The 20,838-nt window shown below is 36.6% G+C and overlaps 1 protein-coding gene and 1 pseudogene across 2 annotated transcripts; both read left to right on the plus strand.

The window, feature by feature from the left end:
* Positions 1–324: 324 nt before the first annotated feature.
* Positions 325–14,545, plus strand: LOC121967467 (brefeldin A-inhibited guanine nucleotide-exchange protein 1-like). Of its 2 annotated transcripts, XM_042517723.1 has the most exons (11): positions 325–1,596; positions 7,800–8,117; positions 8,287–8,617; positions 8,723–9,145; positions 9,216–9,508; positions 9,588–9,861; positions 11,286–11,782; positions 11,886–12,207; positions 12,339–12,684; positions 12,776–13,425; positions 13,723–14,545. In XM_042517723.1, exons 1-11 carry the CDS (start codon positions 593–595, stop codon positions 14,332–14,334), a joined length of 5,070 nt encoding a protein of 1,689 aa, XP_042373657.1. In that variant the 5' UTR covers positions 325–592; the 3' UTR covers positions 14,335–14,545. The 2 variants fall into 2 exon arrangements, with proteins under 2 accessions (XP_042373657.1, XP_042373658.1); XM_042517724.1 differs by lacking the exon at positions 325–1,596 and having other exon boundaries at positions 7,950–8,117; positions 8,277–8,617.
* A 2,808-nt stretch (positions 14,546–17,353) lies between these two features.
* LOC121967468 lies at positions 17,354–19,318 on the plus strand (annotated as a pseudogene).
* The last annotated feature ends 1,520 nt before the right edge of the window (positions 19,319–20,838 follow it).

A 20,838-nucleotide genomic window follows, 5' to 3' on the forward strand; every position in this document is an offset into this window, starting at 1 on the left:
ATGAGTGATGAACCGATGATTGCCAGAGGAATAGGTGATGGTGATGGAAAGAAGAATGCGACAAGCAAATTGAGGATGACACCCCGTGATTTTTTTTAAATATTCTTTCCCATCTCTTTTCCCTTCTTTCCCTTCCTTACAAAAGATTTTTCTTTTCTCTCCCCCTTATAAATTTTATTTTTCTCTGTCCTTTCTATTATCATTTCCTATGATTTTTTTTTCACCAATCAATTACTTTCTTTTCCCTTTCCATCTTTCGGAGGAACAGAGCCAGACAAAAAAAGTCTTTCACCGTGATTATAGAAGGACATCAACTTTGGAGCAAAATCGCTCGATGGAGCGATGAATGATGGATCCGTTCCTTCCTTCTCCAAACCAGCGAAGTAAACAGGGCGGAGAGCTCTTTAAAATCCATGAGCAAAAATAGCTGAAGGGCCCAACTCGAATTTTCCGACCCTTTTCCTTTCGCTGACTCGTTCATTTCTTCCGATGCCATCCATCTCGGCGGTGGCCATCTTTTCCCGATTCGATCCGGCGATCCTCCTCCCTCATCTTCTCCTCCCAATGTCTCCTCCGATCTGATCCCATCGCCATGACCTCCTTCCAGCCTCTCGGCGGGACCTCCCGCTCCGGCCGCGTCCTCGGCCCCGCCCTCGACAAGATCATCAAGAACGCCGCCTGGCGCAAGCACGCCAACCTCGTCGCTGTCTGCAAGTCCGCCCTAGATCGCCTAGACTCCCTCCCCGACTCCCCCGACCCCTCCTTCCTCCTCGGCATCCCTCCTTCCGACGCCGACTCTGTCCTCCACCCCCTCGTCCTCGCCATTGACTCCGCCTACCCCAAGGTCGCCGATACCGCCCTCGAGTGCGCCCAGAAGCTCTTCTCGCACGGTCTCTTCCGCGGCGACATCAACCTCCCAGCCGACGGCGACGATGCCCCCGGCTCCTCCGCCGCTCGACTCCTCGCTTCAGTCTGCAGCTGCGGAGGGATCGGCGATGAGGCCCTCGAACTCGCGATGCTCAGGGTCCTTATTGCTTCCGCCCGCTCACCCTTCGTGCTGATCCGCGACGAATGCTTGGCCCAGATCATCCGGAGCTGCTACAATGTGTACCTTGGCAGCCAGAGCGGAGCCAATCAGTTGTGTGCCAAGTTGGTACTGGCTCAGATCGTCGTTATCGTTTTTGCTAGGACGGAGGCTGATTCCACGGATGTCAGGATCCGAATAGTCTCCATTGCCGACATGATGGATCTCTCTGATAGGAACTTGAATGATTCAACTCTGGTGCAGTCTGCGCAGAATTTTATTAATGAGGTAATGGCGGGAAGCGATGCAGACCCTCTGCCTTCTAAATCAAACAAGGAGGAGGGTTTGATGCCGCCGGATTCAGAGGAAGAAGCTGCTGCAAATGGCGGTGGACTGAGCAAGATCAGAGAGGATGGATTGTTTCTTTTCAGAAACTTGTGCAAGCTCTCAATGAAGTTCTCGGCACAAGAGAATCCTGAGGACCCTCTCTTGATGAGGGGGAAGGTTTTGTCACTGGAGCTTCTAAAGATAGGAATAGAAAATGCTGGGCCTCTTTGGCGGGCAAATGAGAGGCAAGTGTTTTTCGTCCCATATTTTCCTTCCAACTTTCTGCCACTGATACACCATATGATCATAATTAAAGTTTGTTTTGTTGGGTTCTTATTCATGCCATAATTCTATGCATAGCATTAACTGCCACTATGTGACCATCTGAAATATTGGATTATCAATTTGAAGTTGCAACAGAAAAGTGATTCAAACAGATTAATTGGATAATTCTTTTTTGTATAAAAAACAGTCTTTTAGTCACTCATAATCTTGTTGGGGCACATTAAATGAACTGAGAGTATCAGCCACAAGGTGAGCCTGGATTACTAAATATTCTAGTAGAAACAAAAAGTCCACTAAGCTTTAGTATAGAATTATTCATCCCAGTTTTTGTTGTGCATTCCTGATGGATGCATAAGGAAGCCGATGTCAGGGATCACTAAGCTACTCATTTAAACCTAATGGAGAACAAATAGAATGAAATTTGGAATAATGGAGTCCTATCCTCCATGGGCTGTAACTAATGTACTTAGGACTATGGTAATGGAATGTTTGTATGAGATTATAGTTCATATGTATAGAGAGGGAAAATGTTGAATGTTTTGGTTAGTTTATGATTCCATGTGCGTATAGAGGTAAGGTTAACTGCAAACTCCACCCATGAAAATATTGTCCTCTGATTCCAGTTATGGATGTAATGTTTTTAACTAATAGAGAACTACTTTCTAGATAAAAAAATCATATTAATGCGGTATTTGGTTTTAGAATTGGCATCAGTATCTAGTGGTTGTTTAGAATATGACAAAAGGCTTATAGTGAACATTATTGTTATACTTAATGGAAATATATTGCCGAATTTCTAATACCTTTAAATATACATTATTGGTTAATTAGAATTTCTTATCTCTTCTCTTAAGATTAGTGCCGTATGTGTTAAAGCAGGGAGGCTCCATGCCCATTGGTCCCACATGAATAAATGTGGTTTCTTTTTGAATAGTTTGAGCTTTTGAGATCAGCCAATCAATTTCAACATGCTGTTATAGCCAGACCCTCACCTCTAAAAATGATGCTGAACTTGAAGGGGCATGTCAAAGGAGAAAGTGGCTTGGAGAAGAAAACTCCCCTCTTTTAGACTTATATTCTGAAAATATGGTTCTTAAATATACTTTAATTCCAAGACATTTAAGTGTCTTGGCATTATGGGTTGGATTGGGCACTCTCTCAGGTTTTAACATGATATCTAGGGTTTCAATCCTACAGTCTCAAATTTCAAAATAAGGTCGTACTCTAAGGCATGATGGGTGTGAAGGTGCATTAGAGTTAGGAGGCTCTATCTGTTGGTGTCTCTATGCGCGTACAAAAATATATTTTCGAAAAACACACAGGAGCATAATAATTTCCTAAATTATTACAACATGCATCGCATACATCCACAAGAACATACATGTGTAGACATAATCGTAGAATAAGATGACGTTTAACAGAAACAACATCAACTAGCAAGTCTTACGAGACTTGCCTCAATTCGTATCCACGCTGAGATACCTTCAAGATGACTTTACAAAGCCACAAGTCATGTCTCCACTTCAGTACTAACCAAAGGAAGAGATGACACGATCTGAGAGAAGAACCCACAACTCAATTTGGTGCCCGGCGGCAATTCCAATATATAAATATAAATTGGTTCCTTTCCCAACAACTTCATTATGTGGATAAGTGGTTAGCTAATCAATTTCAACTATATAAACATATTACTAATGTTTTAGACACACCTTTATTGTGCATGTTATTTACATGTGATATTTTGTTAATTGACTAGAATTTTGGAAGAATAAATTTGAAATAATTAAAAAAAGATAGCCCAGTGCATGAAGCTCCCACCAATGTCGGGTCTCCTAGGGAAGGATCTATGGTACACAACCTTAGCTGCATTACAAAAAGCTGTGTCGGTGACTTGAACCGGTGAAAACTAGGTCACACAACAACAACTTTACTGATGCACCAAAGCTCCCTTTCTAATAAATTTGAAACAATTGAAGCTAAGAAATGTAATTTCAACTTCTATAAATACAAAAGTTGAAAGATGAATAGATAGATAAAAATTTCTTCTAGAGAAAATCTTTAGATATTTTGGATTCTCCTATTTAACATAGGAAACATAGTCATATTATTATTCATAATGGCAAGAGGCGAATACGCTCGCCCCTAGCGCCCCCGTCAACCCGTACATATCTTCCGAAAATAGAGCCCATCACACATATCTTCCGAAAATAGAGCCCATCACACATATTATTATTCATAGGACAATGGCTAGGTGGTTTTGTTAAAGCTGATTTATTGACCACTTATTCGGAAAGCTTGACCAATTACGAAAACACTATTATTTTATATTCATAGCGTAGCTAAAGCTCAATCTAGACTGAATCAACTCAAGTACTATTATTGCCAATGATCATCTATATGATACAAATGACTAGCAAACTGGTGCAAGAGCTCAAGCTATTAGGAAAAATACCAACCTACTTTCTTAACATGGTTAAATGAATGGAGGGTTTTCCTAAGTCTCGATCATCAAAAATATGTTATCAATTACATAAAAAATTGATGACAATTGAAAATAAATATTGAACTATGTCTCAGAATAAATGTACTATTTCATAGCATAAATAAATGCATAACTTGCATCAAAATTACAAAGTGCAAATTATGAATTAGTAAAATAAAGGTTAAGTGCTATTTTTTTTAACTTTGCCCTTTTTAACAAAATCTATCATGAACTTTATAAGTTATCAAATCTATCATGAACTATTTCAAGATGTAACAAATCTATCACAATGTCTTGATGCCATCACAGTTAAATACTGACATGGTAAAATCTTAGTCAACAAATTTGTCAATTTCATGTGTCATGTCATACATCACAATTGAACTCCTTAATTAATTATCCTAGTATATTTAAACCTATGAAATAAAACTGAATTATCCTTACCTTTACCAATCGAGGTAGGACTTGGCAGAGAATAATATTTCTTGAGTCGAGGCAGAGAAAGCGCTTGATTCTTTTACTACTGCTTTGTCACAAGAGGCATTGCCTGTGGTGGTGAGCTTGAAGGAGTTAGCGAGGGGGAAGAGGGGTGGCGGAAGGTATGGTTAGAGTGTTGGTTTTTCAAACTTGTACTGTGTCGGACGAAACGGTTGAAACATATCCAAGGTTCAAAATCTTTGAGTCATGCCATAGTTTCAATCATTTGACCGGAAAGATAGTGTTCCAGTATCATGCTTCAATGCATGACGCTGATGGTGACAAATTGGAGGTTAAAGGAGGAAGAAGATGAAGCAAAGGAAGGAGACATTGTTTGTACTAAGTAATATTGAGTTTCAATAATTTATCGAATATTGTTTTGTCCAACATGATATAAAATTTAAAATTATTCTCAATACAAACTCCTTCCTATGTTTTTTGTTCCTTTCTCTTCAACTCCAATTCATCACCGACACCATGCATCGAAACATTTGCACGATACCGAAATAGTACTATGCCAGTCAAAACTGAAACTTTGGCATGACTCGAGAGTGGCTCGGTTCTTATCGAAAACCTAGTTCATTTAGGTTTAATAACTCTAATGTATGGTTATTAGAGAGATGAAACAGAAATATATTATCAAGTAGTTATATGTAGCCTAATAGATGACAAAATAGGATAAAATGTTAAATAGTATGAGCATTGAGAGGCTATATATCAGTTAGACAAGTTGAATAATTAGAGCTTACAAGAGATATTAGAGAACAAAAAAAACTCATGTCATAATTAAAAAGATATAACTAATGATGTGGTAATTAGTAAAAAAGGCTTATTATCTTTGTTCTTGTTTTAGTGAAAATTCTCAATGCAGATGGGTCTGTTCTTGGTGTTGTTCTTATTGTTTGTATTTTTGCTGCTTCTATATAAACTAAGATCCTCAATTGCATGTCATCTGACATAAGCTTGCTTACCATGTGCTAACCTTTTATAACCAGAAAGAAGGATCATAAATATTGTCCAATTTTGAAAGTAAGGGGGCGTTTGGTTTGAGGTGCAGGAATGGAAATGGGTTTGATAGTAGACTGGAATGAGAATGAGTTTAGTCATTCCAATGCTGCTGTTTGGTTTATAAGCTCTGATTAGGTATGATTGCCAATACTGATATTTGGTTTGCCAAAGGTTTTGGAATACAAATGCAACAAATATCATATTTACCTTAAAATAGATCATAATATTCCTATAAGGTAATTATTTCCTTATTTGCTATTCCTAATAACTAGAAGTCCCTTTAAAATTGATGGTCAACGGACTGTACAGATTATCATGGTCAACAGATATGAAGGAGATGACCTGCAAATGGAAAAAAAATGAAAAGCTGAAGAAAAACAATTCCAAGGACCAAGCAAGATCAAAACTCAAATAGAAACCTTTAGAAATTACACAACAACCAATTAACACTGAGAATGCAAGAAGGGATAAAAAATCCTACTTTTATAATGATTTTGGATAAGGACCTTCAGCATTATCACAAAAATTTGATCCCAAGCCGAATAAAATGGTAACTCAAGCATATGATCACATCTCAACACCACATTCCTCTCATATTTCAATGACACAAGTTACTATAACTCAGGACACAAAACTCTTATTTGCGTGAGTCCACCGAATATAGGTAACAAGAACCTCCAAGAAACAATTTCAAATTTCATTATCAACCAATATATCATTTTCTATAGTTTTGATGATGGATAAATTCCAGATCCGAATGCCAACACTAATAATTCAGTACTAACACACAATTGAAGGAAAAAACTTCATGCCTCCTGACACAATGAGGCATTTAAAAAGGAAGTAAATAACCCGTGCTAATAATCATCTTATCTGAAATTGCTTCGAACAAATATCCAAAGACCCTTTTTCTGTAGTGAATTCATTCGACAAATTGAGTAAAAGGCATCTGAGAGTTGATTGCCCACATGGAAATGAAGAATCATCTAGAAATTCTTTGATACAATATCTACGCACTAACTACGATCAATCAGGTAAACTCAACACAATCCATAAGGAACAAAACTTTCCTCAAGGCGACAAGATTCACGGGTAATGAATCAATAATTCAAAAAAAAAACAGCGAAACAAACAACAAGCAATTCATCAAAGGGTTTAGGGTTAAGGATTACCTTGAGCTTCCTAGCTTGCTGTGGAGTGTGGCGGCAGGGGAGGAAGACGAGGTCAAAGAGGAGGCAGCGGCGGACGCACTCGAAGAGCCTACAATGACTTGCGGAGAGGATGTTGTTGTCACACGAAGTCGGGTTTAGGGCAAAAAAACAAAACGCAAAAAAAAAAAAATAGAAAATCTTTTATCAGGAAAACAAAAGCTGCCCGAATGGGAATGAATTCTAAACTCACCTATTTCATTGGGTTTTGTCCATTCCAAATTATTTAGGAATGATTCCAAAATATTTATTCCCAAACCCATTAACCAAACACCATGTATTTTTATTATTCCATTCCTTGATTCCCAAACCCCTAAACCAAACGCCACCTAAATCAATTGTTAACAATAAAAAATGGAAAATTTTACCATGCATTTGAAAGGATTGTGGCTAATGTATTTATTGATGTTGTCATAAAGTCTACCATGATGATATCTAATAAGGATCTCCGTATGTAAAATTCTGAGTTTTGCTTGAAACCTACTGTGCCTGTCCGACGAAGTGGGCACTTTTAAGGTATCTGTTTGATATTGTTGTTGCTGTCATCATCTTGTGGGCTTCCCTTAGGATTGTTTTTAATGGATTTCCAAGTATTCCTCCTTTAGTTACTTTGGTATGATATAATTTTGATTATTTATTTATATAAATATTTTCCAAGTAAAGTTGAATTTAATCTGCATTATTTTGAAATAATGTATACAAGATCAAGCCTATCATTAAATTAATCTCATGAATCTGTTTGAAGAACTATTGAAAAATAAGCATGATAAAGGGTTCTCGGATTTCTCATATGCAGCTCTAGTGTATAATCTATTTTTCTGTTGCAAGATAGTCTATAACTATAAGCTTTGAGGAAACAATAGCAAATAGAGGTCTGCCACTAATTCAATCTCAAGCTAACAGTTTTATGGGATTTTTTTTTTGTCAAATTTTTTCTTTATTCTGTAATTTGATTTTGATTAAAAGTTCAGATTCATGTTTTATGTAGGTTTCTTGGAGCAATCAAACAATACCTTTGCTTATCGTTATTGAAGAACAGTGCCCTATCAATGATGACTATTTTTCAGCTTCTTTGCTCTATTTTTATGGGTTTAATGTCGAAATTTAGATCAGGGCTGAAGGAGGAAGTTGGAGTTTTCTTTCCAATGCTTGTCCTGCGAATCGTTGAGAATGTTCTTCAGCCTAGCTTTTTGCAGAAAATGACAGTTCTCAACCTATTGGAAAAGATCTGCCAGGACCCACAGGTTATGGTTGACATTTTTGTGAACTATGATTGTGATGTGAATGCGCCAAATATTTTTGAAAGGTATATCATACATATAATTCAACACTTATAAAGCTTTGCTCTTTTTATAAGCGAAGATCCTAAACCTGTTCCTTTATCTGGTAACAGAAATATGATTGGTAAAGTGAAGTTGTATGATGATGACATCTTCTTCTATGAATTCACTTTTAATTCCATCAGATAATTGCAGGGTTGTTAATGGTCTGCTAAAGACTGCTCTAGGTGTTCCCCCCGGGTCAGTGACATCACTATCCCCAGCTCAGGATACCACATTACAGATTGAATCAGTGAAGTGCCTCAATTGTATCATTAAGTCAATGGGTGTGTGGATGGACCAGCAGCTGAAATTGGGTGATTTTGCTCCAGAGAGACATATAAATAAGCATTCTTCAGATAACCTTGCCTCTTTGAATGGTGAAGAAGGAGGTGTGACTGACTATGATCTGCATTTGGATGCAAACCATGAGTTCTCTGATGCTGCTTCATTGGAACAACGCAGGGCATATAAGTTGGAGTTTCAGGTGAAGATTTTTCTTTTTCTGCAAGGACACATGATGCTCTTTCTTTAGCTTATGTTAGTTTGTTTTGTGAACTATTAGTGATTAGTGTTGGGCTTATGTTTGCAGAAAGGTGTTGCATTGTTTAATAAAAAACCTTCAAAGGGTATTGATTTTCTAATCAAAACCAAGAAAATAGGTGCATCTCCAGAAGAAGTAGCTTCGTTCTTGAAGAATGCTTCTGGCCTAAATGCAGCTATGATCGGAGACTACTTGGGTGAAAGGGAAGAGTTCCCTCTGAAAGTCATGCATGCTTATGTTGACTCAATAAATTTTGAGAATATGAATTTTGGCGAAGCTATTAGGTTCTTCTTAAGAGGTTTTAGATTGCCTGGAGAAGCACAGAAGATTGATCGCATAATGGAAAAGTTTGCAGAACGATACTGTAAATGCAGCCCAAGTTCTTTCACCAGTGCAGATACAGCATATGTTCTTGCTTATTCTGTGATTATGTTGAACACTGATGCACACAACAGCATGGTTAAAGATAAGGTATATTACTGATGATGTTCTTTGGAAGTTAAATGCAGCTACTCTAAAATGTGTCTCATTATATTAACAGATGTCAAAAGCTGAGTTTATTCGCAACAATCGAGGAATAAATGATGGAAAGGATTTACCAGAAGAATACCTTGGTTCTTTGTATGATCAAATTGTGAAAAGTGAAATAAAAATCAGTGCTGATGTTTCTGCTCCACAAAATAAACAGACGAGCAGCATCAACAAGCTTTTGGGGTTTGACAACATTTTCAATTTGGTCAATTGGAAACAATATGAAGAGAAGGCATTAGGTGCAAGTGATCAACTAATTAAGCACATCCAAGGGCAATTTAGAGCAAAGACTGGAAAATCAGAGTAAGAAAGCTAATTGAATCTCAGATTATTTGTATATAATATTCTGTTTTTCGTTTATGCTTATTTGATTGGTGATTAGGTCTATGTTCTATACTGTCACGGATACTGCAATCCTAAGATTTATGATGGAGGCTTGTTGGGCTCCCATGATGGCTGCTTTCAGTATGACACTTGACCAAAGTGATGACAAGTCTGCCACAGCACAGTGTTTACAAGGTTTCCGATATGCAGTTCATGTCACTTCAGTGATGCTTATGCAGACACAAAGAGATGCTTTTGTTACATCTGTTGCCAAATTCACATACCTTCATTGTGCTGCTGATATGAAGCAGAAGAATGTTGATGCTGTTAAGGTGAATACTTTAAGTATATATCCATCGGTAAACTATGTTATCTTGAAAATAATTGTCAAAGGTCATTTACTGGGAGCTGATAGTAACATGTTGCATTATATGTTGATATTTCCATAAATTTCCTTTTCATCCTCTACAATTCTGTTTGATATAATGCATCTCTCAACTTGGTGACCAGAATTTATTATTTTTTTGATGCTTGGCTACAGAGATCCAATAAAACAGATTAAAAGTAAAAAAATTGAATTCTCTTAGCCGTTGAATTAAAAATTGTAAGCAGAGAATCTTATCTCCTTTCAATGAACATACATGAACAACTTTCAGTCATGCAGTTTTTTTGCATTTACTCACATACCAACATTTCAAAGACCACAAGCCTCATCTCACAGTGGCTCGGGTGGGTATGGAACCAGTACTGGTTTTGTATCAATAATCAGAAGGTTGAGTACAATGATCGGCTGTCTGATAGCTCATCTCCTCTGACTTTGTTCCAAATGTCTTTGTGTTTGTGTGTGTGTGTGTGTGTGTGTAGTGTTCTGGTGAAAGACCAATAAATATTGGTCACACTGGCAATAAGCCATAGCCTCATAGATACTCTGGCTTGATTATTATAAATGAACATATGTATGCAAATGACCTTGTTGGTTTTGCTAAAGTCTGCTTGTTAAATCACTCATTGAGCTTGCTTTTAATTGGTGGATGTCTACTAATGGATTTTGAACATTAAACTGAAAAGGTATGACATGAATAAAATAGAATAAATCACAATGATTAAGCTGCAAGATGGACTAAACAGCCTAGAAAAGGCATATTTTTCTTCTGCCTTGTTAAACCTCAATTAAGGAGAAAATTAATTCTTATTTGCATTGTCAACAATGAATCTAATTAAATCCAGATATATGTGCTTTTGGCTTTGATAGCTGCATTATCTCTTACTTCTGTCACATGGTATATGGTGGAAACCAGATCAAGTAAAAATCATTCTGAAGACCAAGTGCAATCTTTCGAATCTTGGGTTGCACGGCTGGCACTCCTATTCATTTTAGTATTTTCATTTCATAGTAAAGCTAATTATATTCATACTCCAATGCTTAGTTCAACAGTTGATAGTCCATCGACAAAAAATATCTGCCATCGACTAGCAAAGTAACATATATAGCTGCATGAATACTGGTATTGTTCTTAGGAAAAATTCGTGGTAGATTCATTCTTTTTCCTTCAGGATTTTTTTCTTTGCACTTAATTGACAATCTTCCTTTTTACCACATTTACTGCATGACACAAATATATAAATCAAATCTAGATTTGAACGTCTGGATGCTTGTATTGTTTGAATCTCTTAAACCATTCTGCGTACTTTGGTAAAAACAGTATGTCTCAATTGTAAAAAAAATGAGTGTTTTAGTATGTTTCTTTGTCAACAGGCTATAATATCAATTGCCATTGAAGATGGTAACTATCTGCAAGAATCCTGGGATCATATATTTACATGTCTTTCACGGTTCGAGCATTTACAGCTGCTAGGAGAGGGTGCACCACCTGATGCTTCATTTTTTGTAGCACCACTTAATGAAGCAGAAGACAGAGCACAGAAAACAACATTCGTGAAGAAGAAAGGAAATGCTCTTCAAAATCCAGCAGTCATGGCAGTGGTTCGAGGGGGTTCTTATGATAGTGCATCTATGGGAAATACGGCTTCAGCTTTAGTTACTCCAGATCAGATTAATAACTTTATTTCCAATTTAAATCTGTTGGACCAGATTGGTACTTTTGAGTTAAACCATATATTTGCTCATAGCCAAAGATTGAATAGTGATGCAATTGTAGCTTTTGTAAGGGCCCTGTGCAAGGTTTCTATGACAGAACTGCAATCTCCGACTGATCCACGTGTTTTCAGCCTCACAAAAATAGTTGAAATAGCGTAAGATTCTTTTAATGGTTGTTTAGAAAATATCTGTGAATACAATATTTTTTCTTAACAAGATTGCAAACTGTATAATCTGGCGTCACCTTTGCCTATGCAGACATTACAATATGAATCGAATCCGATTGGTTTGGTCCTGCATCTGGAATGTTCTTTCTGAATTTTTTGTTTCAGTTGGATTATCAGAAAATCTCTCGGTTGCAATCTTTGTAATGGATGCATTAAGGCAATTGGCTATGAAATTCTTGGAGCGTGAAGAGCTTGCTAATTATAATTTCCAGAATGAATTCTTGAAACCTTTTGTGGTTGTCATGCAGAAAAGTGATTCGGCTGAAATTCGTGAGCTCATTGTTCGATGTGTTTCTCAGATGGTTTTGAGTCGTGTTAATCATGTGAAGTCAGGGTGGAAAAGTGTTTTCTTGGTATGCTAGATTTTTACTGTTTTTTCACCTTCCAATTTTCTTTTCCAATTTGGCTTCATGGTGAGATATTGGGCTAAAACTTTTTAAATTTACTTATGTACATCTGACATTAAAGCCTCGCTTATGTTCAGGTTTTCACAACTGCTGCCTCAGATGTACGTAAGAGTATCGTGCTGTTAGCTTTTGAGACAATAGAGAAAATAGTTCGAGATTATTTTCCTTACATTACTGAGACAGAGACCACAACATTCACTGACTGTGTTAAGTGCTTGATTGCATTTACAAATAGCAGATTCAATAATGATGCAAGCCTCAATGCTATTGCATTCCTCCGATTCTGTGCTGTTAAACTGGCAGAAGGTGGTCTTGTCTGCTACGACAACAATTCTGAGGGTCATTTAGGAAATGGGGATGGTTCGGATGGCAATTTGACTGAAAAAGATGATCATGCTTTCTTTTGGTTTCCTTTACTAGAAGGTACTCATTTTCCCTTTCCTTTTGCTTTCTGTGCTTTTCTCAGTACACCATTGAAACTGTAGTTTGTACTAAGTATTCAACAACTTTTCAGGTTTATCCAAGCTGACGTCTGATACTCGGCCAGCTATCAGAAAAGGTGCTCTAGAAGTACTCTTCAATATTCTGAAGGACCATGGCCACCTCTTTACTGACACGTTCTGGATTAATATCCTGAAATCTGTGATTTACCCCATTTTTAGCAATACACAGAATATAACTGTTGGTCAAGTTCTACTGGTTCATGATCCTCAGTTTCCAAATGATGATTCTACCAAATCTGAAACAGATACTTTGGCAGCAAAATGCTTAGTCGACCTGTTTGTCAGATTTTTCAATGTTGTGCGCTCACAACTTGGGAGTGTTGTATGTATTGTTACAAGTTTTGTTAGCAGTCCCTACAAGCATTATGCTAATACAGGAATGGCTGCCCTACTCCATTTGACTGCCCATCTGGGAAGCAAGCTATCAAAAGAAGAATGGAAAGATATTTTGGTACCCTTAAAAAAGTCAGTTGCTTCAATGCTGCCTGTTTTTTCTAGCATCATAAGAATCATGCAAGACATTGAAATTCCGGATAGTGTGGATCAATATTCTGATCACGAATACATTAACGAGGATGAGGAAGAGGCTAATATGGAAACAGCCTCGTATGCAATTGTCAGAATGAAGAACCACATAAGTGTTCAGCTCCAGATTGTACAGGTACCATTTCTTTTCTATTGCTATGTTCTCGCCAGTTTTTTTTTTTTATCATAATCACTTTCTTCAATACGTATATCTAGTGCCAGGATGTTGTTAAATCTTGCAAATAATAACAGTTGCTCTCAATTGCTAGGTTCTCAAGTTGCCTTGCTGGTATCATGAATCTCATGGAATTAGCTTCTGCACATGCATATCATATTTAACTTTTAGATCAGTGATGTGATTTTAAAAAAAAAAATCAAATGAGTCTGACAAGTTGTTCCCCTGATGACAAATTTTAATTATTTCTGCTGATAGGTTGTAAAGAAGCTTTATGAAGTTCATCGAAAGTGCTTTTCAGCTGCTCATGTTAGCATCCTACTGGACGTACTTACATCCATTGCTTCGCATTCAAGCGAAGTAAGCAGTGAAACCATCGTCCAACAGAAGCTGCAAAAAGCATGCTCCCTGTTGGAGATTCCCGGTCCACCAGTCATTCATTTCGAGAACGAGTCTTATGAGAACCTGCTCAAATTCTTGCAAACTATACTTGCTGAAGATCCTGCTCTGTCAAACGAACTGAAAATAGAATCACTCGTGGTGTTCGTTTGCCAAAAAATATTCAAGATCTACTTGAACTGTGCGGGACAACAACAGAACGATGAGACTTCAGATGCTGGTCCAACAGCTCACTCTACACTCCCTTTGGGCACTGCTAAGAAAGAGGAACTGGCTGCACGGACATCGCTACTTGTCTCGGCCTTGCAAGTCTTACGTAGCTTGAGGCAGGATTCATTCCGAAGGAACTTACGCATTGTTTTTCCGTCCTTAGTTAGCCTTGTAAGTTGCGAACATCACTCCAACGAAGTGCTGGATGAGCTACATGATATTTTTCAATCCTCTATAGGACCACTGCTAATGAACATGTGATGTACACATAATTATCTCATTTTTTTTAAAATAGTCTTTAATTATTTTTTGCTGCTTCAGCCTGTGTGAAGATATAGCCATTGTTTATGCCACACTGTTCATAAACAACTTATAGCGTCATAGCTTTTTTTGCCATCTTTTAAATATGAACTGTGATGTATTCTAACATCATTTTTCTTATTGCAATTGCCAAATGGAGGTGTTAATGATTGTATGTAGTGTAGCAAGTGAGTTTTTTTTGTTCTTTTATTTATTACTTTTCAACTTTGGTATCGTTTAATTTGAATTACTAAATATTTAATTAGTTCAGCCTTTTAAACTCTGCTAGTGGCAGGAATCAGTATAATTTTTTTTTAATAATCCAACTATCCCGTTAATCCGGTCCGTCTTACTTCTTATTATCGCACAATATTCATGAGACGGCATGAACCAATATAAGTTGGTAAAAGATAAATGTGCTCGCTTTCAGTATCTCTGTGAATTTATTTCAAGGTTAATACGGAGAAAAGTATATCACGGACGGTTACTAGTCTTGAAATAATGACTAACGCATGTGAGAGATATTTACCTTGGCTATGCCTAGATTTGAATCTCAAATCTCAAGTTAGCAGTACCTCATATGTTAGCCACTAGATCGTCGGGATAATACGAACCAATACAGGAGTTATGGGTCATTCATCCGAGTTTTCTTATTGGGTCGAAGCCCAAATAGAAAACCCTATTTTATCTCGGCCCATTTATATTCATAAAATAGCAGCAATGGGTAGCTGAAGCACTGAGGTGACATTTGATTTAAGAGTTTCGGAATGAGAAAATAAATTAATTTCCAAACCTTATATTTGGTTGATGGAAATGTAATTAAAATTTTGGAATGAAACATAAAAACTTGGGTATTAATAAAACTCACATTCTCCCTTGGGTTTTGATGGAAATGAGAGTGAGAATTAAGTTTAGAACAAAAATACCCTTAATATATTTATTCATTTTTTTTTTCTTTCATATCATTTTCTCTTTTCATATTCTCTTTCATCATACTTTCTCTTTTCTCAATTACAACTTTCCGATTTATCTCCTCATAGATGGTCGTGGACCGAACGTGTGGAGCCGCTGAGGTGGCGGATTCTACTTTTTTTTGCTATCATACTTTCCCTCTTGTCATTCTATCATCACACTTTCTTTCTCATCATACTTTCTATCTCCTCAATCTCTCTCATCATACACTCTCTTCATTTTTTTCTCATCATACTTTCTCTCTTTTCATGATCTCCCATTATACTCTCTCACATCATACTTTTTCCCTTCTCATCCTCTCTCATCATGCTTTCTCTCCCATGACACTCACCCCTTATTTTTTTCTCATCATACTTTCTCTCTCCTCATCCTCTCTCATCATGCTTTCTCTTTCATGACGTCCCCTCGGATGAGCCTAATCGCTAACACATGAGGTGTTGCCACCATGAGTCTGGGGTTCGAATCTCGACAAAGCCAAGGTAAATACCTCCCTTATGTGCTAGTTACTATTCCAAAGGTTAGTAATCGCTTGTGATTTACCTCCTTCGTGTTAGCCCTAAGACGGATTGGCGGAGGCGCTGGGGGTGAGCGTATTCGCCTTTTGCCACAATGCTTTCTCTCCCATGACACTCTCTCCCTTTTTTTTTTTCTCATCACACTTTCTCTCCTCATCTTCTCTTCTCATGCTTTCTCTCCCATCACACTCTTTTCTCTTATTTTTTCTCATCACACTTTTTCTATCATCATACTTTCTCTTTCATCATACTTTCTCTCTCCCCAATCTCTCACATTATACACTCTCTCCTTATTTTCTCACATTACACTTTATTTCTTCATTCTCTTCCACCACACTTTCTCTCTCATCTCATTTTCTCTCTCTTCATCCTCTCATCATGCTCTCTCATCACACTCTCTTTCCTTATTTTTTTCTTGTCACACTTTCCCTCTCTTCATTATTTACATCACATTTTCTCTCTAATCATATTTTTCTCTCACTTTTAACTTTCTCTAGTATTTAATTTTTCTCTTATTTTTTTCTAAAGATAAAAAATAAATTTTAATTTATTTAGATAAAAATATCCATCTAACTAAATATTATTTTTAATTAAAACTGATACTCATACCACCTTCTTAGAGCATCCACATCAGTTTCTCTATTACTATATCTAAAATTTAAGGTAAATGATACATTTTATTAAATTTAGATAATCATTTTCACTACACACTATATCAAATACCCTAAAATTTTCATCATTCTTAATTTTTTTATTATTTTTTTCTCCTTCTTCTATTTTTTATTATTATATTTATGGAATGAGTGAAATGAGAGAAATTAAAAAGATTGAGTGGAAGGAGAGATATTTAAAAAAATATTATTTTATTTTTAGGATAAAGATTTCATTCCCTAAATTTGGAGAATTATTATTCATCGAATCTAAATTTAAGAAATGTATAGAGTAATTAATGCATTGGATTTTTAGTTATCCTTAAATTAGTAAAATTTTTGAATAAGGTAGCTGACGTAGATGCTCTTATTAGCGGGATCAGCCGTCGCTCTTATTCAATTTTTTCTTTCATATCATTTTCTCTCTCCATATTCTCTTTCATCGTACTTTCTCTTCTCAACTATAGTTTCCCGATTTACCTCCTCACAGATGGTAGTGGGACCGAACGTGTGAGGTCGCTGGGTGACAGATTCTACTTTTTTTTTATGCTATCACACTTTCTCTCGTCTCATTCTGTCATCACACTTTTTCTCTCATCGTACTTTCTAACTACTCAATCTATCTATCATACACTTTCTTTATTTTTTTTCTCATCATATTTTCTCTCTTTACATTATCTTCCATGATACTCTTTCTCATCATACTTTCTCTCTCCTCATCTCCTCTCATCGTACTTTCTCTCCTTCATCATCCTCTCTCATCCTCTAGCTCTTCAATATCCGACTAACTAAATATTATTTTTAATTAAAAATGATACTCATACCACCTTCTTATTAGCGGGATAAGCCGTCGCAGTCCATCGCTCGCTCGTCGTCCCCTTCGCGATGGCGCCGTCGCAGTTTGTCGCTCGTTCCTCATCCCCTTCGCGATGGCGCCGTCGCAGTTTGTCGCTCGTTCCTCATCCCCTTCGCGATGGCGCCGTCGCAGCCGAGGGTCAACAACCGTAACCCTCTGCTGATCTGCGGGATCAGGAAGTTCTCTCGGTCGAAGATGTACCACAAGCGTGGGATCTGGGCAATCAAAGCCAAGCACGGCGGAACCTTTCCCCGGCACGACCCCAAGCCCACCGCCCCCGAGCCCGCGTCCAAGAAGCACCCCAAGCTCTACCTCTCCGACGATGTCAAGACCCCCGTGCCCAATCGCCGCAGACCCAAGCCCGCCAATCTCCGGTTCCATCCCTCCCTAATTTCCTGATGCTTGATATTATCATTTCATTATGCAGTCATTTTTACACTGATTTGGTTAATAGATCCAGCATCACACCAGGAACCGTTCTCATCCTCCTCGCCGGTAGGGTTACTTCTTGTTACTGGTAAGTCAATTCTTCATCCTTAAGAAAGTAAACTTGAATCATTCCATTCCATCATCAATTGAATAATCTAAGGTATTTTGTTTATTTCGTCAATCATTTCTACTACTTGGCACTATCATTTTCAATATAGAACGAAGACGAAAAACACTCTCAAATGGTCTTTGTTAGGCCTAATTATTTTGTTGTAAAGTTAACTAGCCAGCTATAGTTTTGATGCCATTTTTTAAGTTTTAGTCATTGGATAGGGCTTGACTGATCTATGTTTGATATCGTAACATGTTGTATTATTATTTTGGATTGCATTGATAAAAAGTAAAGATTGTATCTGTTTAGGTTTTATTACTTCATTTTGATCGAGTAAGTTGTCCATGATGTAAAACTGAATGTTGTCGCTTGCCATTTTCGAGATACTTTGGCGATGATTTAATAGTAGGTTTTGCTTATATCTTTGTAATTTGTTTTTAGACTTGACCCCAGGGTGTTCCTGATATTGAACTGGAACCAATTGTTTTTTTAGAATGACCATTTTGATTTTGGGGGGTACACTGTTTAATTCATCTCAAATTGATCAATTCTTGTTTAATGTAAAGTATAATTTATAATTTTGTACCGTAGTCCGTAGGGACTTTGTAGCATAGAATTATTCATTAATGAGCTTTTCAAATCGAAAACACCATTTAGTAGAGTACTACTTGTGATTTCAAGTTTCAGGTTGATGTGTAAGATTCTAAAATTATATCATCTTTGTTTCCACTAGGTAGAATTTTGAATCATCTCTTGTTGGTGTAACAATTTTACTATGTGATATTATTTTTTCAATGATATGATCATGTGGTGTGCTTAGATATTGCTGTATCAATATATCAATTATTCTTATCACTAACTTCCTTTCAAATGCTAAATGTTATAGGCCCTTTTACTGTTAATGGGGTACCCCTTAGAAGGGTTAACCAATCATACGTGATTGCTACTTCAACTAAAAATGACATCGCTGGAGTCAACGTCGGCAAGTTTGATGATAAACTTCAAAAAGGAGACAAAGAAGTGGTACAAGAAGAGCGAAAGTACATTCTTTGAGGCCGAACCGGTATTGCAATAGTTTTCTTTGCTGGTCACCCGCATTGTAATCTTTCTATAATCTTTGAGCTCATTCGTGCTCGATGCAGGAAAAAAAGAAGCTGCCACAAGAGAGGAAGGGCGACCAGAAAGCAATCGACACTCCTCTGATAAAGGTTACCGAAGCAGTGGAAGATTTGAGGGCTCATCTCGGCACTAAATTCGCACTTAGATTTGGAGTTAAACCACATGAACTAGTCTTTGAAACGGTAGTTCCTTTTTGAATCTGGCATATGTATATATTTTTTCTTTAGATGTTGTTGTTTTAAACATTTTGTTATTGACTAGACTTTAAGTTATAAATTTAATTTCCTGTGTTTCTTTATTCAGAATGTATAATTATTTGAGGGTTTAATTAAGAAAGCATGGTTATTTATAAAGAATGAAATAAACGGAAAATGCGTTATGAATTAGTTTGGAGAAAAGGTAATAACCACGCAGTTACCAACTGTTGGTGTAGTTATTGCCATCCGTGGGCCATATTATATGAATTATAAAATGATGAACAAGATTATATTGAATTTGGGACGATGAGTCTAGTCTTATAAAAATTTTTTTTTATTGATTATCAGGATAAATTAGAAAGTTCTTGTGATGGTCAATTCAAGTTTTTCGTCGACTGTCAAAATAAATTGAAAATCACTCACGATGAACGATCCAGAAGTCCATTCTATTGTTGGCCGCCCCATATTAGATAAATTATAGAATTATAAGTGATGATTATTACAATCATTTTATATGTAATTTATGCTTTTTATTCATTTCTCACACACACACACATATATATATATATATATATAAAGCATAGGATGAGAAAAATATCAAAAATTTTAGTATACCGTACATATTATACAGATATATACTCTTCATATCAAAATTTTTGGTATCAGTATTGGTATACAATTTATTATTTTTCGTATTTTGATATATACCGAAATACTGAATAAATTATTTTATTTTAATTAGGATTTGAGCTTTAATAGGTTTTAGTTTGTTTTCTCTTTTCCCAACCTCATTCTGTATTGGCCCACATGCCACAGCTCACTTCAACGCTAATCCAAACCTTTCCTTCTCCCCATCTCGTCAATACATACGTACAGGTATTGTATTGGACACGACATGAATATGATGATACGGAAAATTTTGAAAATATAAGATACGATATGGCTACGATATAATGATTATTACAAAAATATAAAAATATTATATTTTGCATCTTATGGTATATTGTGCGTCTTATGGTTCAATCCAAATCAAAAGTTATGACATTCAAAGTTCACTCGACAAACACATTGAAGCAGCTACTAACCAGTAGCTGCTACTTCACAATTTTCTCTGTTGCAGGCTTGCAACAGCTATTGGTTTATAGATGCTACAACAGCACAGGAAAAATTATGTTGTCACAGCTACTGATTAGTAGCTGCTACATCAGAGAAAATTATATTGTAGCAGTTACTTGTTAGTAGCTGCTACAATATGTTTGTCGAGTAAATTTTGAGAGGTTATAACTTTTGATTCTGGATGAAGCATATAATATACATATATCAAATCGAAGATCTCTGAACGAGGTTTGATTTGATATGTTGTATGTTTTATGGTTCAATCCGAATCAAAAGTTATAATATTTCAAAGTTCACTTGGCATACGTTGCAATAGCTACTAACTAGTAACTGCTACAACATAATTTTCTCTATTGTACCAGCTATTGATTTGTAGATGCTATAATAGCACAGGAAAAACTAAGTTGTAGTAGCTACTGGTTAGTAGTTGTTACAATGTGTTTGTTGAGTAAACTTTGAGAGGTCATAATTTTTTATTCTGGATGAACCATATAATACA

This window comes from Zingiber officinale, chromosome 3B (genome assembly GCF_018446385.1).
Source record: "Zingiber officinale cultivar Zhangliang chromosome 3B, Zo_v1.1, whole genome shotgun sequence".
Classification (NCBI taxonomy): domain Eukaryota; kingdom Viridiplantae; phylum Streptophyta; class Magnoliopsida; order Zingiberales; family Zingiberaceae; genus Zingiber; species Zingiber officinale.